The sequence below is a fragment of the Monodon monoceros genome, unplaced genomic scaffold (genome assembly GCF_005190385.1).
Source record: "Monodon monoceros isolate NGI ecotype Baffin Bay Population unplaced genomic scaffold, NGI_Narwhal_1 Contig2623_ctg1, whole genome shotgun sequence".
NCBI lineage: Eukaryota > Metazoa > Chordata > Mammalia > Artiodactyla > Monodontidae > Monodon > Monodon monoceros.
This window is the reverse complement of record NW_021698537.1, coordinates 1-22,743: the sequence shown is the minus strand read 5'-3', so window position 1 is coordinate 22,743 and position 22,743 is coordinate 1. Positions and strand designations below refer to the sequence as shown.

At 54.0% G+C, this 22,743-nt stretch overlaps 1 protein-coding gene across 1 annotated transcript; it reads right to left on the bottom strand.

The window, feature by feature from the left end:
• Window positions 1–412: 412 nt before the first annotated feature.
• LOC114897693 (plexin-A4-like) lies at window positions 413–20,259 on the bottom strand (the record flags this gene model as incomplete). Its single annotated transcript, XM_029226735.1, has 7 exons — window positions 413–563; window positions 7,169–7,381; window positions 11,346–11,515; window positions 12,803–12,993; window positions 14,119–14,218; window positions 14,749–14,873; window positions 20,253–20,259. Coding segments are annotated over 7 exons (957 nt in total), but the record flags the coding sequence as incomplete, so codon positions are not given.
• Between the last annotated feature and the right edge of the window lie 2,484 nt (window positions 20,260–22,743).

Below are 22,743 nucleotides of genomic sequence, written 5' to 3'. Positions count from 1 at the left end.
CTATTCTATTCTATTCTATTCTATTCTATTCTATTCTATTCTATTCTTTTCTTTTCTTTTCCTTATGACCTGCCCATGGAAGTGGGGAACTATTTGCTTAAAGATAATTAGATCAGAGAGAGAAAGGGAAAAAATCAAGGAGAGGGAACAGCAGGAAAGAAAAAATAAAGAGAAAAAAACAAAAGAGATACTTGATCTATATATCTGAAAAGAACAGGGATTAATGTAGAACTGATAAGACTGGTATGTTTCTAGCATCCCTGTCTTTAGAGCACAGCCCTCAAGTCCTGGGTGGTAGAGTTTCCCCAGCAGACGTGGGGGAGGGGGTGTGTCTGACAGGCTGCTCCGGGCAGGGATTTCTGGGTCTCTGCCCCAGTCCTTCCCAGCGGGCCCCGAGCAGGGCAGGGCTCACCTCCTCGCTGTACTTGCCCACGTAGGAGAAGATCTCGGAGAGCGCGCTCATGGTGTTGAACTCGTTCATGTGCATCCGGGACTGCTCAGCCAGGTACGCATTCATGTCCTGGTCACTGATGGCCGGCATCTTCCCGATGTCCGAGTAATACCTGCCGAGGCACGAGAGTGAGGAACCGTGTGTGCGGGGCAGAGGAGAGATGGAAACTCCCAGCGCCGGGTCTGGGGCCAGCGGGTTCGGAGGGTGACCCAGACACTATCAGAGGGTGGACAGGGTGGGGACAGGAGGAAGGAGCGACTATCGCCTGCACTGGCTTTGCTCCCGGCTCCTGGAAGAGTGGTCCAGTCTGCCTTGTGTGTCCTTCTAACTCCCCCTCCCACAGACGCAAGACATCCCCTCCATGGGGCCTGAAGGCTCTTCTAGGCAGTTGCCCTGCCCTGATGCCCCCCCTCTCTGAGGTTAGCCAGGAGAAGGGTGGGGCTGGGGGCCGCTTGCGGGGAGAGGCTGGCAGAAGGCAATCAGTCATTGTCACCTGCAGCTGTGCACTCCTGTCAACTGGTTAATTAGATGCCAACATTTACATTTTTAATTTCTGAAGTTTGACATTTTATGCAGCAACCCCCAGCTCTCCCACTAGAGGGGAGTTGTGTCGTTTCCTAATGAGGAACTGAAGGGCCCTGGTGCCCCCCAAGACAGGTGCTTTCGGCTGTGGGCTACGGGAAAGAGACCAGGCACCTGCAAAGGCGGGGGAGCATCAGGGCCGTGGGGCAGCACACCCAGGAGTCCTTGTGGTGTCCCAGCTCAGCCCACGGTGAATGCCCGCCGCTTCATTGGTGGGGAGAGTGAGCCTGGGAGCTTAGAACAGAGGAGGGTGGCGGGGACAGTCACCAGGGTGGGGACTAGGGTGAGGCAAGTGAGGCAGCTGGGGAACAAAGTTTTCAGAGAGTCACTCACTCTCACCTGGGAAGGTGCAGGTGACAATGACAGGCCTTGGGTTCCCAGAACTCAAGGCTTGATCAGGTGAGTGGAGGGAGTATTCTCAGAGGCTCTGGTTCATTCTCACCCTGGACCTCAGCCCTGCATCTCTCCCTCTGCATCCCTTACCATGCTGACCATGAATCTCTCAGTCCTGTGCCCACCTTCACCTCTGCCCCTAGGTGCCCAGGAGTTGGGTGGCAGACTATCAGAGGTGGCACTCGTGTGCTACTCCAGCATCATGCTCAAGGGCCTGCGTGAACGACAGGTCAGTTTGCGCCAGGGCATCCCCAGGCCGGCAAGGATTGGCAAGGGGTGGGCTGGCCGCCCTACTGGAGCCACAGCCCTGCATGGAGGCTGTCCTGCCTCCGGCTCATTTGGACTTCCTTTCTTCACAATGTTATTTCAGTGTGGGGTCCTCTCTTCCCTCGCCCTCCCTCGTCTCCAGAGCCCTTGGGCCCCTCAGCTCCTTGTCCTGTTTCATTTTGGTTCCTCTTTTCCATCCCAGAAGAGCCCACTCTCTTCCAGGCCTGACTCCCACCCCAAAACATCTTTAGGGTCCCCAGGGTTCCAGGTAATGACATCCCAGGTGTTCAAGTTCCAAGGAGAGACTCGATGCATTGCCTCTATTTCTGGAAGGGAATAAATGCAATGTTCCCTTTGATAGCAGAGAACCAGGGCGTCAGTGGTGGCCCCAACCTCGCCACTCCTAAGGAGATTTGTGCCATCGTCCCCTCGCGACTCCATGCCTAGTGAGCAAATACATTTGTCCGGCAAAGGGTCACATCCACAGGTCGTATGGGGGGAGGAAACAGGAACAAACGAGCCTCTCGCTTCTGTGTCATGGCCAGCAGCCAGACGCAGCTCTGGCAACATGGCTGGGCCCAGAGTTTCCTCCAGACAGTTTCACTGTGTCACCACGGACAGCCAGACCTACTGACCGCGAGGAAAACCCCAGGATCCCGATGGGACGTGATCGTCATCAGGAGCAAAGACTCCTGCCCTTCCCATTACTTGCTCCTGAAACCTTACAGGTAGGTGGACGGCTCTGTCAGGCTTTCTGCAAATAGCATGAGGCCTACTACTGCGACCTTAATGGTTGTGAGGGGCCTCAGAGCCCAGGTTAGGGACCACTGTCTTCATGGGAAACAGCAGTCGCCCGGCACTCTGTCCCTTCGCAATGGCCTGCTTTTACCGCACTAAAAGCCCAGTCCTTTGCTCCAAAGAGGATATACAGAAAATGAGTCTGTGTGAGAAAGAGAGGGAGAGGGTGTGAGGTGGGGTTGAGAGGGGAGTGTGGGAGGGCAGGGGTCTAACTCCTCACCTGCAGTCATGGGGGCAGACGGCCTGGACGTGCTCTGCGTGATTCCCCCTCATAGTGAGGTCAGGTCTGCACGGGGCAACCCGCCCCTCCTCTGCTGCCTGTGTGCAGAGGGCGCTGGATGGGGCCAGCGCACGTCGGTGCCACACACAAGCCTACGAGTGGATCGACCGCATGTCCTCACCTTCAGCAAGTTCTAAATGGCTGAGCTGAGTGGCTCTGGGCGGTCTGATGTCCTAGAGGAGTGTGGGGCTTGAGGTCTGCTGACATTCGGCCCATCCTCACCCCAAGCCCTGCCTGGAGCTAAGTGGGCCCACCCCCCCTGCAGGTCTCTGCTGCCCTTGCCTCGACCTCTCCCTGCTCCTCTCCAGGGCTCTGCCCAGCCCCACTCCCTGGCCAGCACCCCTCGAGCCTGGCAGTGGCCCTGCTGCTCCGGCATCGCTGCACTGTGTACACAACTGCTTCCTCTCGAGCGCCTGCTGTGCTGGGGCTTTGCGCTGGGCTCTGCCACTGAGCAGCCTTATTGATTGTGAAGAATGCAATTATGTCCCATTAATGAACTTCACACGAGTGCTCTTATCAGCTAGCTGTGCCGTGAGGAAAGGAAAGGTCAGCCTGGGCTCCTGTGCTTGAACTTGCTCCCATGGGATGTCCTCCTGCAGGCGAGCCCTTCTCCAGAAGGGAACCAGGTGGGATGCCAGCCCCACTGTGGTCCTGATGCTGGTCCTCAGGAGCTGCAGGGCCCCAGAGAGCTGGATTCTCTGCTGTTGCCCAGTCTGCAGTGTTTTACATTCATGTGCTTCTGTGAGATGCACCCAGTGTGTGATGGTGGGCACCCCATCTCTGCCTTTAGGATGGCCCCAGTGATTGAGAAGGTGGTCTCCAATGCCCTGGACTCTTAGACAAGAACAAAGTATCCTCATCCCTTCAAACACCTCAAGGATGAAGGTGCAGACGTGAAGGACATTTAGAGCCCAAGGCTCTGATGTATAGATACTTACTTTTCAAGTTCCTGCATAAAAGTCTTTTCCTCTGTGTTCATTCACTGACCTCCCCAGGCCCAGCAGAATCAGGACGTTGCTCCCTGAGTCCCCACAGCTGATGGGGCTTGCTGAGGGCCTGTCTGTGTGTCCTCCTTGACCATGATGAGGGCCACAAGGGAAGGATCAAGTCTAATCCATCCCCAGCGTCCAGTGCGCCCACGATGGACACCGTAAATGACCCATGGATGAATGAGTAAGTTAATAAGATGTCCATACTTCACCTCCAGTATTGCTCCCAGGGTGAACTGTCACAAGTTTTATATTTGGAATGGATGGCTTCTTTAGGAGGCGTTTTTAAATATTCAAGATTCTTAGCCTGTTTCGTGTGTGACACAGGTGAGAGATGGCATCCCAGCGAGTGGCATGCCCCGGTCCGATTCCCAGGGGCCCATCTGTGGCTCCGTTCTATTCACTGCTACGTGGAAAACCTGTGGCTGCAGGTAGGGGAGGCTGCGGTTGCCGCGGGGTTAACTCCAACTTAAAGTGAGAGGCAACCACTCTAACGTGAAACGCGTGCTGCTGTTGACAGAGAAACAGAGATTTCTGCTGCTCATGACACACCAGTCTGGTGACAACACTGTTGAGTTCTGCTGGCTAAGATGAGGGTAGCAGTTGGTTGCTACCACGGAACCAAGAGATTCTTCTCCCTTTCACTAGATGTGGCCGTAAGCAAAACCCCTAATACTTGGAACGGAGGCAGCAAAGACTGGGAGTCTGCAGTGAGGCCACCAACCACAAGCATTGCAAGGTATGTGGAGGCGGGAATGGGATGGAGGATGGATGAGAGGACAAGCAGAAGGATGGGAGGGATGTGGGGTGGGAGGATGAGTGGGAGAATGGGAGGGGATGGTGGGGGGATGGGTAGATGAAGAACTTCGAGGAGGTAAAGCCTGCTTAGGTATGCTAGAGTGACTTGGGCTGCTCAACCAACAGAGTTAGTGAGGACTCCTGAAGCCGTATGCTTCCCACCCCCCTATAGAGAGGGCCACCAGGATAAACCCTGTTTCTCAGCCGTGAGGACAGCAGGCCCTCCCCCAGATGTGCGCAGGGCACGCTCTACGGCACCGAGGCAGTGAGCCTGGGCCCTGTGTGCGCTGTCTGCAGGCTCACAGCAACCGAACATCGAAATCAGAAGTGGGCAAGCCCTGGCCACAAGAAAAGGGCCTTCTACCATCGTTCTTCTGAACTGGAGGCTGCCCGTGCCCTCGGCAGGCCAAGGTGGGCGAGCAGGCTGGCTGTGGGTCCTGAGCAAGCTCTGTGCTGCTGGCCTTCATTTCCCAGCAGCAGACAAGCTCAGAGGCCAGCCTCCTCGGGAAGGGAGACTGGAACTGATCCCCTCACCACCGAGGGAGGAAGCACTCTAGGCTTGATCTCCAGACCTAGCTGTGCTATTTCCCAACCCCTCTGTCTTTGTACCCTCATCCCAGAAGGGGAGGAGAAATGATTTGGGACCCCAAGCAAGTGAGAGATGACTTTCCTGAGAGTGCCTTTGGTTGTTAAGAAACGGGCGGGATAAGAAGTGGAGACCATCAAGGCACTCCTAAAAATAACCAAATGGACTGGGGTTACTTGTGAGCTATAGCAGCTGTGTGGCACAAATCTCATTTAGCACCAAGTGAAAGGGAGACCATTAGCCCGGCATGTGCGTTATTCTCACCTCTGACTAACCGGGCCATTCTGGGGAAGTATCCTCTACACAGTTGTTTCATAAATGCTCCCAGCCCTTCACATCCCGGCTTTCTCCCTCCCTGCCCAAGGTCCCATTGCAGTGACACTGCACCGGGACAGGGATGACCAGAGCCCAGCTGCTGCCTCTTTCTTCTCTCTCTTTGCTGAAGAGCCAGCTGACCACACAGGAGAGCCTGCTCCTCCTGGCGGCTCTGTTGTCAGAAGAATGAGCCACTGTCGACGCAGGGGGAGGTAAGAGCCTCTTTGGTAACTCAGACATAATCAGGTACGAGGACAAAAAAGTGAGCTGTCTCTCTGACAGCCGAGGCTGGAAGCCCACCACATGTACCAGCAGGAAGGGGTGAGGGAGATATCAAAGAACAGAGGGAGGGGGAAAACAGAATGCAATTCTTCCAGCAGAACCATGCTACTGGGGTGGCCAGGATCCCACCCCACTCTCGGTTATTCCCTCTGTAAAAAGGGAAGGCAATTTTCAACTATAAAGATGGAGACTGTCTCTCTTCCATGGGTGAAACAATATTGTTCATTTTGTCTCAGTCAAGAACAATTTCTGGTCTCTGTCTCTTCAAAAAAGCACCAAATCTGAGTTTCCATCCAGGTTTCCTATCTTTCAGCTACTTAGAAGAGAGAGGGACTCTAAAATCAAGACCGCCATGTAGAGGTGTGCAGGTTGTTCACTGCACAAAGGTGCTTGGTTGAGAGGGTGAGCTAGGACTGACGGCTAGCCTGTCACTCAACAAACCAGGCATCCTGGCATGGGGCCACATCGTCTGGTAGGAAGGGGCACCTGCCTTAATTCACACAGACACCATATGGGTTGGCAAAAGCCCTGTCTAAAAGTATCATAAACTGTAGAAAAGAGCTTTGGGAGTCAGCTGAATTTGGGGATCTGCTTTTCTCTTGGCCACTTAAGTCATCTTGGACGGATTACTCAACCACTCTGTATGTATAGTTCTTCACCTTCATGGGCACAAAATGAGCTTATAAAGCCTGTCCTCTTATATTCCGGAGCTACTGTGATGAATAAATAAATAGACTTTCAGCTGGTTGTTTAGCTCAGGCGCCTGGCATATGGAGCTGATACAGCCCAGACAAGCCATGAATGTTCTTTACCGTGAGTTAGCTTTGTACCCAGAGGAACCCAGCTGCACAGCGCACAGGTGGCCCTCCCATCACAGGTGCATGGCTGAGACTGGATTAGGTTAGGGCCACTATGGCTGGGAAGGCACCGTAAGGGCCCGGGCATCAAGAGTTCATCGTGCTGAGAGTCAGGGGACTGGGACTGTGCGAAGCTGTTCGGTGTGACAAGGACGTCCCCACAGGACACTGGAAGAACTGCCAGATGGACAGGGGCAGATGGGGACAGGCCTCCAGCCCGCCTGTGGCAGGATGCTGTTCGGTCCCTTGGAGTCTTTCTTTTTTTTTTTTTCGTTTTTTAGTGGGCATCAGAGCAGGGAACTCTATTTCCTTTCTGGGCCTAGAAAGAGCTGGGCCCTCCATGCAGGGGAGCAGAGCGCAGTGGCAACTTCTAGCCATGTCCCATTCTTGTTTCAGCTGACAGTACTGGGTCCGTGGACTGTGGGTGTCACCACTGCAGGCTGGGGCTTCGTGCGGGACCAGTCTGCAAGCCCTGCCCATTGTGGAGGGGAAGGAAGGGGTCCCACATCCACCAAGGAAGTTGCCTGCTGCGGCCCAGGGCCTACCTGGGCTCCCCGGCCCAGCACTCACCTCTCCACCCAGTTCTTGTAGCTAGGGATGTCCTTGGCGTAGAGCAGCTTGTTGGAGGGGGAGTCCTTGCCCAGCCGGTGCTCCGACGTGGAACAGGAGTCCATGAAGGTCTGGGCCACCACCGACAGGCAGGCGTCAGTGATGCTGCTCTTGTGGATGTCAAACACAAACTGGGGGTTCTTGATCATGTTGACCCAAAACCTCAGGGGCAGGCTGTGTGGGGGGAAGAGGCAGATGGTCAAGGGAGCTGGGGGGCAGGGGGCACTGTACATTGACCTAGAGAGTTCCCTGGAGAAAGAGAAAAGGCTGGGAAGCAAGGGTTCTGAGGGGCCTTCTCTATGTCATCAGTTCACTTTCCGGGGACGTGGAGATCAGCAAGGTTGAACAATCTGTTCAGAGACACGGCGTTGATGGGCACTGGAGGGCTCGACACCCAGCCTGGACCACAGGACTCACCATCTGCCCTGAGAACACAAGGCTTTGGGGTCCGAGGCAGCCATGACAGGTACTAGAAAATGGAATTTCTGACTCTCTATTCCACTGTCTGCCCCCTATGCCACAGATACAAGGCATGTCTGGTTGGCAAACCTTAAATAGCCTGGAACCTGGGCTTTGTGTCTTATTCTCTGCCCTCTACTGTATGACTGGAAGAAGCCACGCCCTTCCTGCCTGGTCGTATGGGCTTATTCCTACATGGTGAGAGCCCTGGCACTGAACAGTTCAAGTGGAGCTAACTGATTCCCATCCCTAAGCGGGCAGGCTGAACAGACCCCACTCCCGGCCTCTCACCTGCCCCGTTGTGTTCCCTCCTTCCCCTCACTTTCTTCCAGTTAGCACCTGCTGTATACCAGGAGCTATGCTAGCAACTGGGGGTCCAGTGTGAATAAGACCCATCCCCTGTCCTGCAGAAGTCTGCATACCACTGGGCTCGTGGTGATGTCAGATGTGCAATCACGAACTTTGGGTGTTGGACCTGAAGGATGGGTGGGGTCCAGTGTGGGAGCCAGGGAGGTGTGAGCAAGTCTACCCAGAGGGGCGTTATCTGGAAAGTCTTCCCAGAGAGGAGGACACTTAATGGTCTCAGTATTAGAGATGCAGATGAAAAGCTGAAGGAAGAGAAGAGGAAGGTACTGCCGAAGGGGAGTGAGCCAAAGACAAAGCGGAGATGAAACCTGCAGCGCCGTCTGCTAACGGAGCCACCTGTCTGTTGCTAGAAAGGGTCCCGAGGCAGCGGGCAAAGCCTGCCCGCCTGCCCCTTTTGACTATACTCTGCTGGCTCTCAGATCCCGTGGCTTCCATCCAGCCTGTGGAGACGCAGGTCAGGAAACGGGGTGGCACCCAGCAAGGGACCGTGCATCTCCCTCCCTCTGCCTGCGCACCGTCACCTCCTGCTATGTGCCCTGATGCTTTACTGTGGCTTGGTTGCTGTCCTCAAGGTTGGTAATAATAGTTACAATGTTTGCGTGTGTTTGGCTTGCCTCTTACAACTTAAACTCTTTTGAATTACATGATTTCAATCCAGCAAGAACAAGATTTCTATATTTGTTGTATCTCTCAGCAGCCAGCACGTACATACAACAAAGGCTAAAATACAGTAGGGCCTCATATTCAAGACTGCCAGTCAGTCAACAAGTATTTATTACGTTCCCACAAAGTGTGCCGTGCAGGCAGCACCGAGGTCTAACAATGGTAAGATGTACTTGTTTCATCCTGGGAAATCCAGAAGAGGAAATAAAGGGACGGTACAGAAAGTTCTGACACTCAGGGGAAAGTCAGGGTCACTGCAACTGCCCAGGGGAGACCATGAGAGCTGGGCTCAGAGCCCCGGATGAAGGACTCCCGGCTGCCCAGCTGATGAAATCTCCGGTCTACATCTTCCCGTTTCCGGAAGTCCCACCTGGAAAGGGACTCTGGGAGCCCATATTTGCTGCATGGTTGTTTCCCCCCAACATTCCCCTTCCTTCAGCCAGCTGTGCTGACAGGCAAATCGAACAGGGAAACCACAGCAGCTCCTGCCTAATGAAGTTTTTGCATATTATTAACATTAGCGGTGGCACTAATCTCTGGTTGATTGCAGCCACTCAGGCTAAATGAGTAGGAGGTTTATTTAAAAGAGAAAAGGCAGGGGAATGTGGAGGAAGGTAGTAGGGGAGAGGGTGAGCTAACAACTTTGGCTAGGAATAAAGAAACAATCTCTTTTCAATCAGGGACAACTAACTCTTAAGTCAATATGCAGACTTCATAATTCCTGGACTAACTTCGTCTTGCCCAGGCGGCCACGATCAGGGTCAGGGGAGTGTGTCCTCTGGTGAGGGCTGGTACCGCTGTCTACTGCCTGGGCTTTCCTTCCCTGACACTGGAGCTTGTTGCGGTAACACCTGGCACTTGGAAGAGCGGGCAGGAAGGAAGGTTCTGCCCTCCCTCCAAGAACTTTATGGCATCTCATCGTTGGAGGTGCCCTTACCTTACCCCAGCGGGAGGTATGAGCTGAAAACAAATGGTTTCGATACCATTTCAGGGGGATGTACTTGTAAAGGGCTACAAGAACAAGGGGGGATGTTTTGGAAATACCAGCTCTCCCAGCACCTGGATAAGGTCTGGGCAGGGCATTCCTTGAATTCTGAAGGCTGCAGACAGTTAACTGGGGTGGTAAGTAGGAAGACCTGGTGGCGGAGAGAAGCAGACTGGGTAGATCAGGGGCATGCCCTTGGAACAGCTCTGCAGAGTCATGCTAAAAAGATGGGCAGAATGCAATGCAATCTTACCTAGAGGCAGGCACTGGGAGGGACAAGACCTGCAGGCCTTTCAGAGGCGAGAACAGCCTTCACCCAGTGTACTGGGCTGGATGGGGAATCCAGAGTCTAAGAGTCTTATTTCAGAGAGATTTGCAAGAGCTCCACGGTGCAAGATCCTCTCTCACCCAGAACTACTGTGGGAGCAAACCCTACTCTTCAGCTCTATGGCCCAAAGCGCTGTACCTGCCTGATTTCCCAATTTTAGTAGCGATGCGCTATGCTTCAGGTGAAAGAGAGGAGGAGCCAGAGCATCCTACATTAAATAACGTTTCAGTGCCACAGGCTGACTCCTGCCTAAATCTAGGTTTTGGTTTGGGGCTTGGGGCTGGTTGTCAAGGCACCTGGCTGAGCCCTAGTACCACGTCACTCCTAGCAGTTAGCAGTTGGTGGGTGCTGGGCAGCAGGCTCGTGCTGCTTTGCAAGAATGTTCTAGGGAAGAGCACCCCAGGACAGGGACCGTGTAAAACTACTGGGAAGGGATTCTGGAACTGAAGGGGCCAAATATAAGGCAGCTTTATCCCAGGTAGAACTCTCAAGAAGAGACCGTCTTGGCCCTGCATCTTCATCAATATTTATTGAGTCCCAGCTTTCTGCAAGGTTCCATCACAAGAGCTGAATACTGATGTCTGACCTTGCAGTCTCAGACAAAAACACAACTGACACACAAATGAAGGGAAAGGATGATATATATGCTAAAGGAGAGAGGGGACCACGGTGAGACACCTAGAGGGTCATTTAGGACTTAGAGGATCCCCTTGTCTCAAAGACACAGTAGTTATGGGACGGTCCCTTCCCCAAAGGGAGTTTGGGAAGGGGGTTTGTGGAAAGGGAAGACCACTTCTTGAATAGAATGGAAACTCTCCTCGTTCACCTAGGTCACTCCTAGACGTGCTTCAGGCTCCACTTAAGAGTTGCTGTGAGATGCTGCCCCTCTACAATCCAGCTAGCTGCACACATGCATCCCCTCCTGTCGCATGTGCCTCTCTGTCCGAACAGCTGCCCTCCTGTCTCTTACCCGTGACTGTCAGCCCACGGAGGGCAGAAGCCTCAGGGTCTAACATAGTGTCAGGCACAGGGGAGGGACCTGGATGTGAGAGCCACCTGGCTGCCACATCTGGCATGTCCATTTTTGCTCATTTAGTTGGTTAAATGGTTACTGACTGATTGATAGGAAAGAAGGATGATTTGACTAGAGGGAAGGGAAGTGGGTACACAAAATAATCGGGGAGGAGGTGAAGGCCCCAGGAGAGCGCCTGCTTAGAGTCCCTGCTGGGGAGGTGGACCCCAGCCCCTCTCCCCCTCTGCAAGGCCTGAGGCCCGCCTGAGCTCATGGACTCCGGGCTGGCCTCTCCTGATTCATCCTCTGCTCGCCCCTCACTCACCAGTTGCTCTTCCAGGTGTGGCGGACGTGCGGGTCGTGGATGCCGTGTTTGTCTGCCTGCTCATCCAGAAAGTCAAACATGTACTTGATCGCCAGGGGCAGGGCGGAGCCGCGGTGCGCCGTGCTGAAGATGGTCTCGAAGAGGTCGTCCACAAACTTCTGCAGTGTGCCCTGCGGAGAAGGGCGCAGGTTCAGACACAGCTCGCCTGCCCCGTGAGCTCTGAGGCTTTGTTTTTGTTTTTTTTTTGCGGTACGCAGGCCTCTCACTGTTGTGGCCTCTCCCGTTGCGGAGCACAGGTGCCAGACGCGCAGGCTCAGCGGCCATGGCTCACGGGCCCAGCCGCTCCGCGGCATGTGGGATCCCCCCGGACCGGGGCATGAACCCATGTCCCCTGCATCAGCAGGCGGACTCTCAACCACTGCACCACCAGGGAAGCCCTGAGGCTGGGTTTTGAGATCGACTGGCCTCCCAGATGGCGGGCGGAAGGGAGGACAGCGCACAGCCACGCCTGCTTGGGTGAAATCCTGCAAGTGCATATGTGAAATCTGCACCCTCCCCCTGCCTGCCTGCATCTGTCTCGAGCAGCTTTACATTTCCCCGGCACGTAGAAAATAGATATAACACCGATAACTGGACCTAAGGAAGCCTTCCTCTGCCAACAACTCGGTTTGGTTTAACACCCTTTGATGGTGTTATTTTAGCACTTTTCACAAATGCTAATGAACAGCTCACTCGGTCAGAGCAGACAAACACAATCTGCTGGTTCTGTTTAGGCGTTATTCACGCCGGCTAATGCACAGTTACTCATTTGCCTCTGCAGAGAGCAGAGCCGAGGCCAGTCTCGGGAGTGAGGGACTAACTGGGATGGGACTGCGTCACCTCAGAGAAACGCCACAGCTGGCAAATCCCTAGCATCTCTGCTGGTGCCCCCTCTCTCATCCACTCACGCGCATGCTGCTGGTCAGTGCCGGTCTCTTTCCCAGCACAGAGCCTCAGAATCCTTCTCAACCCACTGCTGCAGCCAACCCCACCCATACTGGATCCGTGAACCAGGATTAGAAATGGTGCCTGGAAAGTCACTGATGGAGCCCCAATTCCCATCACGACACCCCAGAGAAGCAGTCATTCTTCCGTTAGGCGTGGCAGAAGACTATGAATACACGTGATTAGTGTCTCTCTATTTGAGCGAGGGCAAGAGAAGGGACGGAATCAAAACTTCTGACGGCATGCCAGCACGGATGTATGGGTGGGGTTGGCTGCAGCACTGGGTTGAGAAGGATTCTGAGGCTCTGTGCTGGGAAAGAGACCGGCACTGACCAGCAGCGCGTGCGTGAATGGATGAGAGAGGGGGCACCAGCAGAGATGCTAGGGATTTGCCAGCTCTGGCATTTCTGTGAGGTGAGGCAGTCCCATCCCATAACCCACAGGTGCCCCGCAACCTGTCTGAAGTCCCATACCTTAGTGGCCAGCAGTCGTGTCAGATAGATTTCAGACACCATCTTGCTCCCCCGGTCACCCTCCTTCTGGTCCCCGTGCTCGTGGTTCTTCACCAGGTGCCACATCTTGACGCCACTCTCCAGGTCAGGGGTGATCATGGGTGTGCGTGAGCGGAGGCTGTCAGGGCTGCCCGTGTACCGGATCATGTTTTCTGCCAATGCAAGGACCCCACGCGGGTAAGGCCACCCAGCCTTCCGGCCCATCACTCACGACACACCTCGGCTCCACCCAAGGCCAACTCCGATCCTTCCTGCATTTGCAGGCGCTGTCACCTTGCCTCGCTTCCGTCCATTCCTGAATCTGGGGCATTCTCCCACCACCTCCGGAAACTCTCTGTGGCTCCTCCACCCACTCGGATTCCCCTCCCTCCTGCACTTGCATCTCCAGCCCTTGTTACTCAATTTGTAAAAATAGAAGCTTGTCCTTTTTTACGCTTTCCTCATGAGAGCTCTCAAGTCTCAGGGTGTGCTCTGTGCAGCCAGCTGGGTACCAATGAAAGAGCAGGGATCCTGTCTCCCCAAACGACGGCTGACCAGCTTAGTGATCGCCCTGTCACTTGTGTACCTTCATCCGCCCCTCTCGCCTGGACCAGTTCCTCCCACTTAATTGCTGAAATGTGAGGTGTGGTGAGATGAGTGTTGAGCAGGAAAAGAAGAGGCAAGCCCCACTGTGTGCGGGCACCGTTCTATGTTGTCTTATATATATTTTCCAGAACCATCCCGTGAATTTGGTAGTTTTTGCAATCCCTGTTTTTGCTGGTAAGAAGGCACTCCAGGCTTCCAGCCCACATCCTGTGCCCTTTTCCCAACCCCGAGGAGCAGAGACCAGGGTCTGTACCTTCCCTCCACTGCTTCATAGCGTGTGACCTTTACACGTCATCTAGCCTCTGTGCATCTGAGTTATAATTTGCTAATCTGCATAAGAGGGGGAAATAATAATTATTTAATTCACTGATTATTATGAACCTGACGTTTGATAAAGAGTTATCACGAGTGTGAAAGCATCTTAGAGACTGTAGGATGCTCAGGAAGGTTAGACTTTCTTCTTGTTTTTGAGGATGAAGGTCCTGCGCCTGCATCAGAGCCCCTGCCCGGAACCAGAAGCCTCCTTTCCAGGCCAGAGTTCCTCTCTGGTGGCCAGCCTGCCTGACTCCCCCCACCCACTCCCCACCCCCGTGCCCCATCCCGGGCGTCTGCTGCCTTCCAGCAGTGCTGCCAGCAATGACAACAGCTGCTCAGGGCATCCTCTCCTCCCCAGAATGGTTCAGTGAACTCACCGTATTTACTTGCCGAGGTCCTGGAGACGGTGGAGTTGTTCACTGCATTGTAGGCTGTCACCTGCTTGGACACTAAAGCCACCACAGAACCATCCGGCACCTACCGGGAAAAGGCAGGTGAGGGCCTGGGCACAGAAACTCTGCCACCCCAGGAAGTCAGGACAAGCCAGGATGAACGTGGTCCTCAGGGGCAATCAGTGCCTCACCGAGAACCAGGGGACCAAGGAGGCTGTCAGCTTTCCTTTGACGCAGCACGACAGATCTGAATACAGAATCGTAGTCTATGTTGGGGTTCACTCTTGGAGCAACTCTGGCAAGAGCTTCTCACCAGCACCCTCTGTCTTGATGCTTCCCTGGGGGAGCACCCAGCCTTAAACTCCGGGTACCACAGGGTCTGTGCCTATGCCCTGTGGGAAGCATGCACCTGGCAACCTATCTCCAAGGAGGTCAGGGTTTCCTGGCTGGGGGCCACATTTTCCCTGGGTCACTAAGGGCACATGCAGTGCTGGTGAAGAAGTGGATTTAGGGCTTGGTAAGAGCCTCAGGGCAGCCCTGCTATTCAAGGACTGAGACTCCCAGGGACCTGGCTGCCCAGTTTGCTAGCCCCTCTCCACTCCACGGTCACCTCACCTGGTAATGCGCCAGGGTGTTCAGTCTCTTCCAGTCATTCTCAATCTTGGTGGTGATGTCTTCATCCTGCAGGATCATCCTCGCCCCGCTTCCTTGTCGCCATTCTGTAGGGAGAGCAGTCGCATCTCAGAGAGGTCCTCAGGGCCTCCCATGGGACCCTGAGGACCCCTGTGCAGGCACGTACATGGCACCTTCTCAGGGGTGCATCCGCGGACAGACAGGTGCTAGTAGACACTCCCAGAGGAGGGGTGCAGAAGCTCTCAGCATGGGGGGGGGCCCTGAATTCCAGTTCTGGTTCTCATCCAACAAACTACGTGACAGAGGTAGGAATAACGTCACCCCCGTGGCCCACCTGTTCCCAGCAGTGGCTGTAAGGCCAACTGGCCCGAGGCAGGGGAACACAATCAGATTCACAGGTTGCATCAGACCGAAGTTCTCTGGACCACCCAGTTCCAGAAACTGCCCTGGAGACATTCCGGACCACCCAGTTCCAGGAACTGACCTGGGGACTTTGAACCCGGCCCAGGGGGGGTTCGAGGGGCGGGAACGGTCCCCCAGGATACCCGAAAAGACCACCAAATAAGGAATACCCTGCGCCCTCCCAGATTCACCACACCCCTTTCCCTTCTTCCCCTATAAAATCTTGCCCAACCCTTGCCCGGGTGCGACTTCTCTGGCCCCTTTCTCTCGGACCAGTGAACCTCGCCCCGGAGCGCTCCCTAATAAAGCTCACTTGAAGCTTTCCTCTGTTTCGCGGTGCCGTTTGTTAAGATCCGACCTTACGGTGGCCACATCTGCAAGAAGTCTTTGCTTATTAGCTGAATGAAAAAGGCAGGTGAAGGCACTTAAAGTACTAAGCAAATGCAAGGCGGTGTCATCACCGTCATGTACTCTTTGCTTGATTGTAAGGTCTTGGAGCTAATGAGACCAAGGCTGCAAATTCGGTCACTGTGCACCCTGTTCCTGTTCTAGGGGTGCATCCTGTACCCGAAAGCTGGCAGGTGGGCCACCCTTGGCTGGGAGACTGAGTAAAAGTGTATAGAGGGACCAGCAAAACCTATTCTCATGCCCAAGAACAGCCTCGTCCCCACAAAGCTGATGGGGATAACAGCCTCTTGGTGATGGATCCAACACCTAATTATCTGATGCCATAGGTATATGCTTACATCCCATGTTCTCCTCATAGGCCCAGACACCTATAACACACGGGCTTGTTGACAGATCCCACATGGGAAAACAGGAGACTGTTTCTCATCTACCAAATCCTCATCGCCACACGTGGTACAAATCACATGGAGATGGAGGCACGTACATTCCAGTCCTGAACTGTTTGCACATGGAGACCCAGGTGCATGCCAGACACAGGCCAGCTCTCGTGCACGGGCACGTACACATCTACACCTGCACACACGTTCACACGCACACACCAGAAAGGAAAAATGGCCTTTTCAATTCAAATACAACATGTGTTCCTGCCAGGAAGCCAGGAATCTGGTTTCCAGGCAGCCACTACCCCATTCAGTGCCTCACAGATGCTGAAATTCTGAAACAGGCAAGAGCACCGGGTTTTGCAGCATGTGGTTGGGGGCTGGAGTGAGTTACCCGCAGTCCTTGTCTAACCCCTGCCTTGGATTTTTCCTACAGCTCGCAGACACACATATTGTCCTCCCTCCCTCTGTTCCCCTCCTGTCAAGGCTGAGCTGGGGGTCCAGGACTGATTCCTTCCTGCCTTGTGTACTTGGCATGACCAGTGCTACAGATGAAAATCAGACCCAGGAAGGGAGCTGCCTGCCCTTAGGGGGAACAGAGATGCTCCTAATATCCAAGTCCCTGTCTCCGGCTCCTGGGCTTGTCTGCTGCCTGTTTAGAGCTTCTTGTAGCGTCAGGCTGTCCCAGGAATGAAAACACGAGGATGCCACGCGTGTTCGCCGGAGCGGAAGAGCCTTGAGAGGTCTCTGGGGATTGACCATCATTTAGTGCTGTTGATGGCACAGCTGGAATGATCATGGAGGTGAGGGCCTCGGGGCAGGTAAGGTGGTAGAGGAAAGGGGAGATGCCTCACGAGGGCAAGTGGTCAGCAGCATTCTGTTTGTTGTTGTCATGTTGTTTGTTTTTGTTTTAAATTTTATGCAGGTTGGTATGGGTGCATGTTTTCTGAGTGGCTAGGGGAAAATAAGCAGAATGTCTCCCAGCTGGTGAGAGAGCGAATTATGTGGTACAGAGGGACTCCGGTGAAGACCAGCCGGGGCCAAGGATGTGGCAGTGGCATGTTTTGTCCCAGTCGCACAGTGGGTCCTGAAAGATAAAGCCTCGTGGGTCTCCCTGCTTCCCTGGTGAATAGTGCCAGGGCCAGTAAGTCAGAGGCTGCATGGGTGAGGGTACAGGAGGCAGGCAGTGTTCTGCATTTCCCACCTGGGGGCCAGAGGAGGAGCTGGGGCCGAGCTCTGGACACAAAGTCTACCGGCCGGACGCAAGGGAAGAGGAGTCTCCTTCACTGCAGAGGCCGTGGGGGCTTTCTGGTTTATCAGCCGCACTGGCACCCTTGCTGATGGCATTGTAGCACCTCTCAGGGGGATCTGAGCAAGCCACACAGCCTGGGGGACTGAGCAGTGACAGCTGGTGACCAATTCGGGAGCGAGAGACAGGACTTCCTTGTTCCACAACTGGCCTGAAGTTGTGCAGTGCGCAGCCTGTGCAGCCCTACTGAGCAGCCCTGACTCTGAATCATGTCCAGTAATGATGTAAGCAGATGAAGGTCGGTCTGCCATCTCTGTCCCCAGCCGAAAAAACCAGGACCGAGTGTGGCCATGCTCCCCCCAGGGCAGTCAAGGAATGATGGCTTGTCCTTAGGAGTACAAAAATGATGCTGCCAGATGCCTACCAGCAGGGCTAGCCCAGCACCTGGGACACAGTAAGTACGTGATGAGTATTTACTACATGAATAATACATCAGTGAAAGAGTGAATAGACGAAAGAAGGGAAAGAGTAAGTGAGCGAGTAATGGCTTATTTTCCAAGCGGTGAAAGGCTTTTCTACCTGTGTGCTGCTGCTCCACGGTGGGCAGACAGTGAGAGGTGAAGTGTGAGCCGCGCTGTTAGAACCTGGGACAAAGGAAGAGCTGAACTCCAGAACCTCAACTGGGCACGTCCACTGCCCGAAGTGAAAGCTCTCTGAAGTGATTATCACTCATTCTTCCGATTTTACGACTGGGAAATTAAAGAAACAGGCTGGGAAGACAGACCTGGAGGTCATCACAACTCGGAGCTCTGAAGCGCGGTGCCAACGACGCGCGTGAGCCACCCAGTGTCGGGAGCATGGAGGAAGGGACGTGATGGCCACACTGGGATGCTGGCGGGTAGCTGCCTCCCCTCAAATGCATACTCTGAGCTCCCTGGGGAGCATGGCGCCTCACCAGCTCTGACCCTTGTGGCGTGTGCATATGCAGGTGGGTGCACAGGCACACACGTGTGCGAACACACACGTATGCACACACACACACACACACACACAAGTATAGCATCTCACCCCAGGCTGAGGACACTTAAGGCCTGCCCGCCCCGCCCCCAGTCCAGTCCACCTCTCCTCAGACCCATCAAAGGAAGCTTTAGGAGGGACTGACCTGGAGGGATGAGGGGGGAAGGAGGCGCCCACCAGGCTGCTTAGAACTGGCCGAGTCAACCCCGCTGATCCACAAGGAACCAATTTCAGAGACAGCTGTCTGCCCTCCCACCCCGGGCCACCATTCCTCCCCATGGGGCGCTGAACAGAGTCTCACCAGCCTGCACAGGGTCCTCTTGACCTCCCAAACCAGGGTCCCGAGCAGAAGGCTGGAGGAAGAGACACGACTCTACCGCCGCACACCTGTCGGCAGGTGAGCCCCAAGGAGACAGACAGCCCAGACACCCTCGGCAACCTGCCGCTCCGAAGTGCGGGAGCGGCATCAGAAAAGAGCTGGGACAGAATCAGTGTCACTGCAAACAGTCGGGAAACTGACTCAGGAATGGGAGGGGGGACCACCTAAATATGGTTTATTTTAAAAAGGTATAGGGCTTCCCTGGTGGCGCAGTGGTTGAGAATCTGCCTGCTAATGCAGGGGACACGGGTTCGAGCCCTGGTCTGGGAGGATCCCACATGCCGCGGAGCAACTACGCCCGTGAGCCACAATTACTAAGCCTGTGCGTCTGGAGCCTGTGCTCCGCAACAAGAGAGGCCGCGATAGTGAGAGGCCCGCGCACCACGATGAAGAGTGGCCCCCGCTTGCCACAACTAGAGAAAGCCCTTGCACAGAAACGAAGACCCAACACAGCCAAAAATAAATAAATAAACTTCTAAAAAAATAAAAATTAAAGTATAATTTTATGGTGAGAGCAAGTTCTAAAATACAAAATAATCGAAGTAGGAAACGTGGTGCTTAAAAGAAGAAATTCCTAAATTGAATGGTGCTGTCTGCTTTCAAAGCCTTGGGTCGTTGTAAACTGTGAAGAGCTGTGCACTGGCTAGTTGTCGCTATTCAGGGAAGTCCGGAGAGCTAAAGGGAAAAGCAGACTGTGCTCTGCTACTCGATTTAAGAGAGGTAAGCTAGAGCTTAGTGGATGTTCTTGAATATGGAATAATGCGGAGGAGGCTCTGGTGGCGCTCCAGGGTGGTGTGCCACGCCCGTGCTGTGTCAAAGAAGAGTTCAAGAGGCAGGGGGTGGGCGGTGGGAAGGAAGAAAGGTGACCTAGGTAGGAAAGGTGACCCAGGTATTCATATGCAAGGCATCTAGGGAAAACTGCTGGCTCTGACCTCCCTGCCCGCAGCCCCGTGCCCTGCTCCAGGCTCCAAGCACAAAGGACAGACACACTCACAATCCAATTTGTTACACTTCCACCTTCCAGGGAGAGAGGGAGGTGAAAGAAAAAAGAAAAAAAATCCCATTATTTTTATCTGTCCTTCCCATCAGGTGCAGTGGAAAATGCAAACTGGGGCACAGCTGCTGTGAACTCTTTGTATTTCACTCAGAAGATAGTGTATCTTTTTATTGCATACAGGAATTACTTATTTGAAAAAATATACCCTTTCAGACAGAAGGGGTGGCATAGTTCTGGGGCTATTGATGGGGTATTTGCTTTAAACCAGAGGAATCTCTGGAGGTCACGGCCTGTGGAGGAGCCTGCGTGGAAAGGGAATGGATGTTCTCTCCACCTCCCTGCTGTGTGACCAAGGCCCAGGCTCTGTGCCTCTCTGAGCTGCAGAGTCTTCTGTGCAGTAGAACAGAATGGTATCAGTTACTTCCTCTGGGGAGTGAAGGGAGGAAACAAAGAGTCCCTTGGCTCAGAAAGACAAGTGTCCAGCCTCCTGCTACTGTGCGAAGCAATGAGGAACTCCTAGTCACGTTGGTCCCTCTGTGCCTGGCACAGAGCTTGCCCCAGGGCAGGCTCTTATGATATGTCGGTCGAAGAGTTTGGTGGTGTAAGGGGGTACCTATACCCGATACCTGTGCGTGGAAAGGGGCATCAGCTTACCCGATACCTGTGGGTGGAAAGGGGCATCAGCTTGGTGAGGACAGCCTCACATATAGCAGAGCAGGGAGCCCCTGGCACTGGGCTTTGAAAACTCCCAAGGCCCACCTGCCCCAGCGCAGTCCCTAACTCCTGCCTGGGATATCTTTCCTTCCCTAGATTCCAACAGACTGAAAGAAAGGCAAGTTCTGTGTCCTTCACTTTGGCTCTTACAATGGTTAGTTTTATGTGTGAACTTGTCTGGGCCACAGTGCCCAGATAGGTGGTCAGAAATTATTCTGGATGTTTCCATGAGGGTATTTTTGGATGACATTAATATTTAAATGGATGGGCTTTGAGTAAAGCGAATTGCCCTCCATAATGTAGGTGGACCTCATCTAATTAGGTGAAGGCCTGGGTGGAACAAAAGACTGACCTCCCCTGAGCAAGAGGGAATTCTGCAGCAGCTGCCTTTGGACTTGAACTGCAACGTGGCTCTTCCCTGGGTCTCCAGCCTGCTGGCCTACCCTGTAGATTTTGGACATGCCAGCCTCCACGCTAGACACTGAATGTTTGTGTCCCCCCCAGAATTCACATGTTGAATCCTAACCCCCAATGTGATGGCATTTGGAGGTGGGGACCTTTGGAAGGTGATCAGGTCATGAGGGTGGAGCCCTCATGAATGGGATTAGTACCCTTATAAAAAGGACCCCAGAGAGCTCCCTTGCCCTCTTTCTGCCATGTATGGTCCCAGCAAGAGGACGGCCATCTATGAACCAGAAAGTGGGCTCTCGCCAGACACTGAGTCTGCCAACACCTTGATCTTGGACTTCTCAGCCTCCAGAGCTGTGAGAAATAAATTTCTGTTGTTTATAAGCCAGCCAGTCTATGGTATTTTGTTACGGCAGCCCAAACAGACTCCTCCTAGTCTATTATTAATTAAGTCCTCCATAATTGCATGAGCCAATTCCTTCAAATAAATCTTTCTCTATGTAAACATATCCTATTGGTTCTGTTTCTCTGGAGAACCCTGGCTAATACAGTTCCCCATCTTGGCTCTTTAATGCCTGGAAAAGCAGGCGAAGGGGTAGAGGGGGTGGCGTGGGAGAGCTTCAGTCAGAGGAGCAATGAATAGAAGTGTCGGGAATGAGGGGCTAGGCCAGGCCAGGCACCACTGATGATGAAAGGCAGGGGGAGGGGTTGGGGCTGGATTTACTTGGGGCAATTACAGAGGCAGCTTAAAATGCCTTTGCTTCTTTCTGAGCTGGCCTGGGACAGATGTCCTCGCCTTTCCAGGGGCTGGGCATCAGGAGGGGGAAGGCAGTCTTTGCCCAATGCCCTCAGCTACAGGAGGAGGAGGCATAGTGGGGGAAGTGAGGTGGAGGGGGGATGCTTGGCTGTCTTGCCTCTGTCAACACATGTGGCTCAGAGTCTTCTCCGTGCCTATGTGTCCCTTTGGCATAGATTAATTTTTGATTATAATCACACCTTATATTTGTAAACTGCTTTCAAAGCACTTTCACCTACATGATGGGAAAAACTCGCCTTGCCTCTCTCTCCTTGGGGGCCATGCAACTGAGTCAAATCAAACCTTGCAGAAGAAGCATTTGGGTCTCGGAGGAGGCCCCATTTTCTTTGTTATCTGGCTTTGGTAGAAAGAAGACCAGAGTTGTGGGAGCAGCTCCAGACCCTGGACTTAATAGAAAAGAAGGAAATTCCTCTGAAGAGCACCCATCATGGGAGGCCTTTGTGAGAAGTTCAGTATGACTCCCGTTCCCCAGAAGGATGGGGCCCTGAGACTCAAACTGCCTCCTTTCTTTGGCTTCTCCCCTTTACCCTCCCTGCTGTGAGGCCTTGTGCCTCCGGGGTGGCCCCTCCATCCTCCCCAGCAGCTCCTATGATGGGAAAGGTAGGTCCTTTGTCCTCTTGGGACCTGGCGAGCACTGTGTCACTGGAGGCCCAGCCCCCGGCCTGAGCAGCCTCTAGCTTGAGAGAGTAGCAGCTCTCAGGCGGGTCCTGGTTGCTGCTCAGCCCTCAGGCTTCCTTCACTCATGGTGGACAGCAGGAAGTGGATGGCAGGAAGTGGATGGCAGGAGGTGGATGGCAGGAGGTGGACGGCAGGAAGTGGACGGCAGGAAGTGGATGGCAGGAAGTGGATGGCAGGAAGTGGATGGCAGGAAGTGGACAGCAGGAAGTGGATGGCAGGAGGTGGATGGCAGGAGGTGGACGGCAGGAAGTGGACAGCAGGAAGTGGATGGCAGGAAGTGGATGGCAGGAGGTGGACGGCAGGAAGTGGACAGCAGGAAGTGGATGGCAGGAAGTGGACAGCAGGAAGTGGACAGCAGGAGGTGGGTGGCAGGAAAGTGGATGGCAGGAGGTGGACAGCAGGAGGTGGACGGCAGGAAGTGGACAGTAGGAGGTGGACAGCAGGAGGTGGACGGCAGGAGGTAGATGGCAGGAAGTGGACGGCAGGAGGTGGGTGGCAGGAAGTGGGTGGCAGGAAGTGGATGGCAGG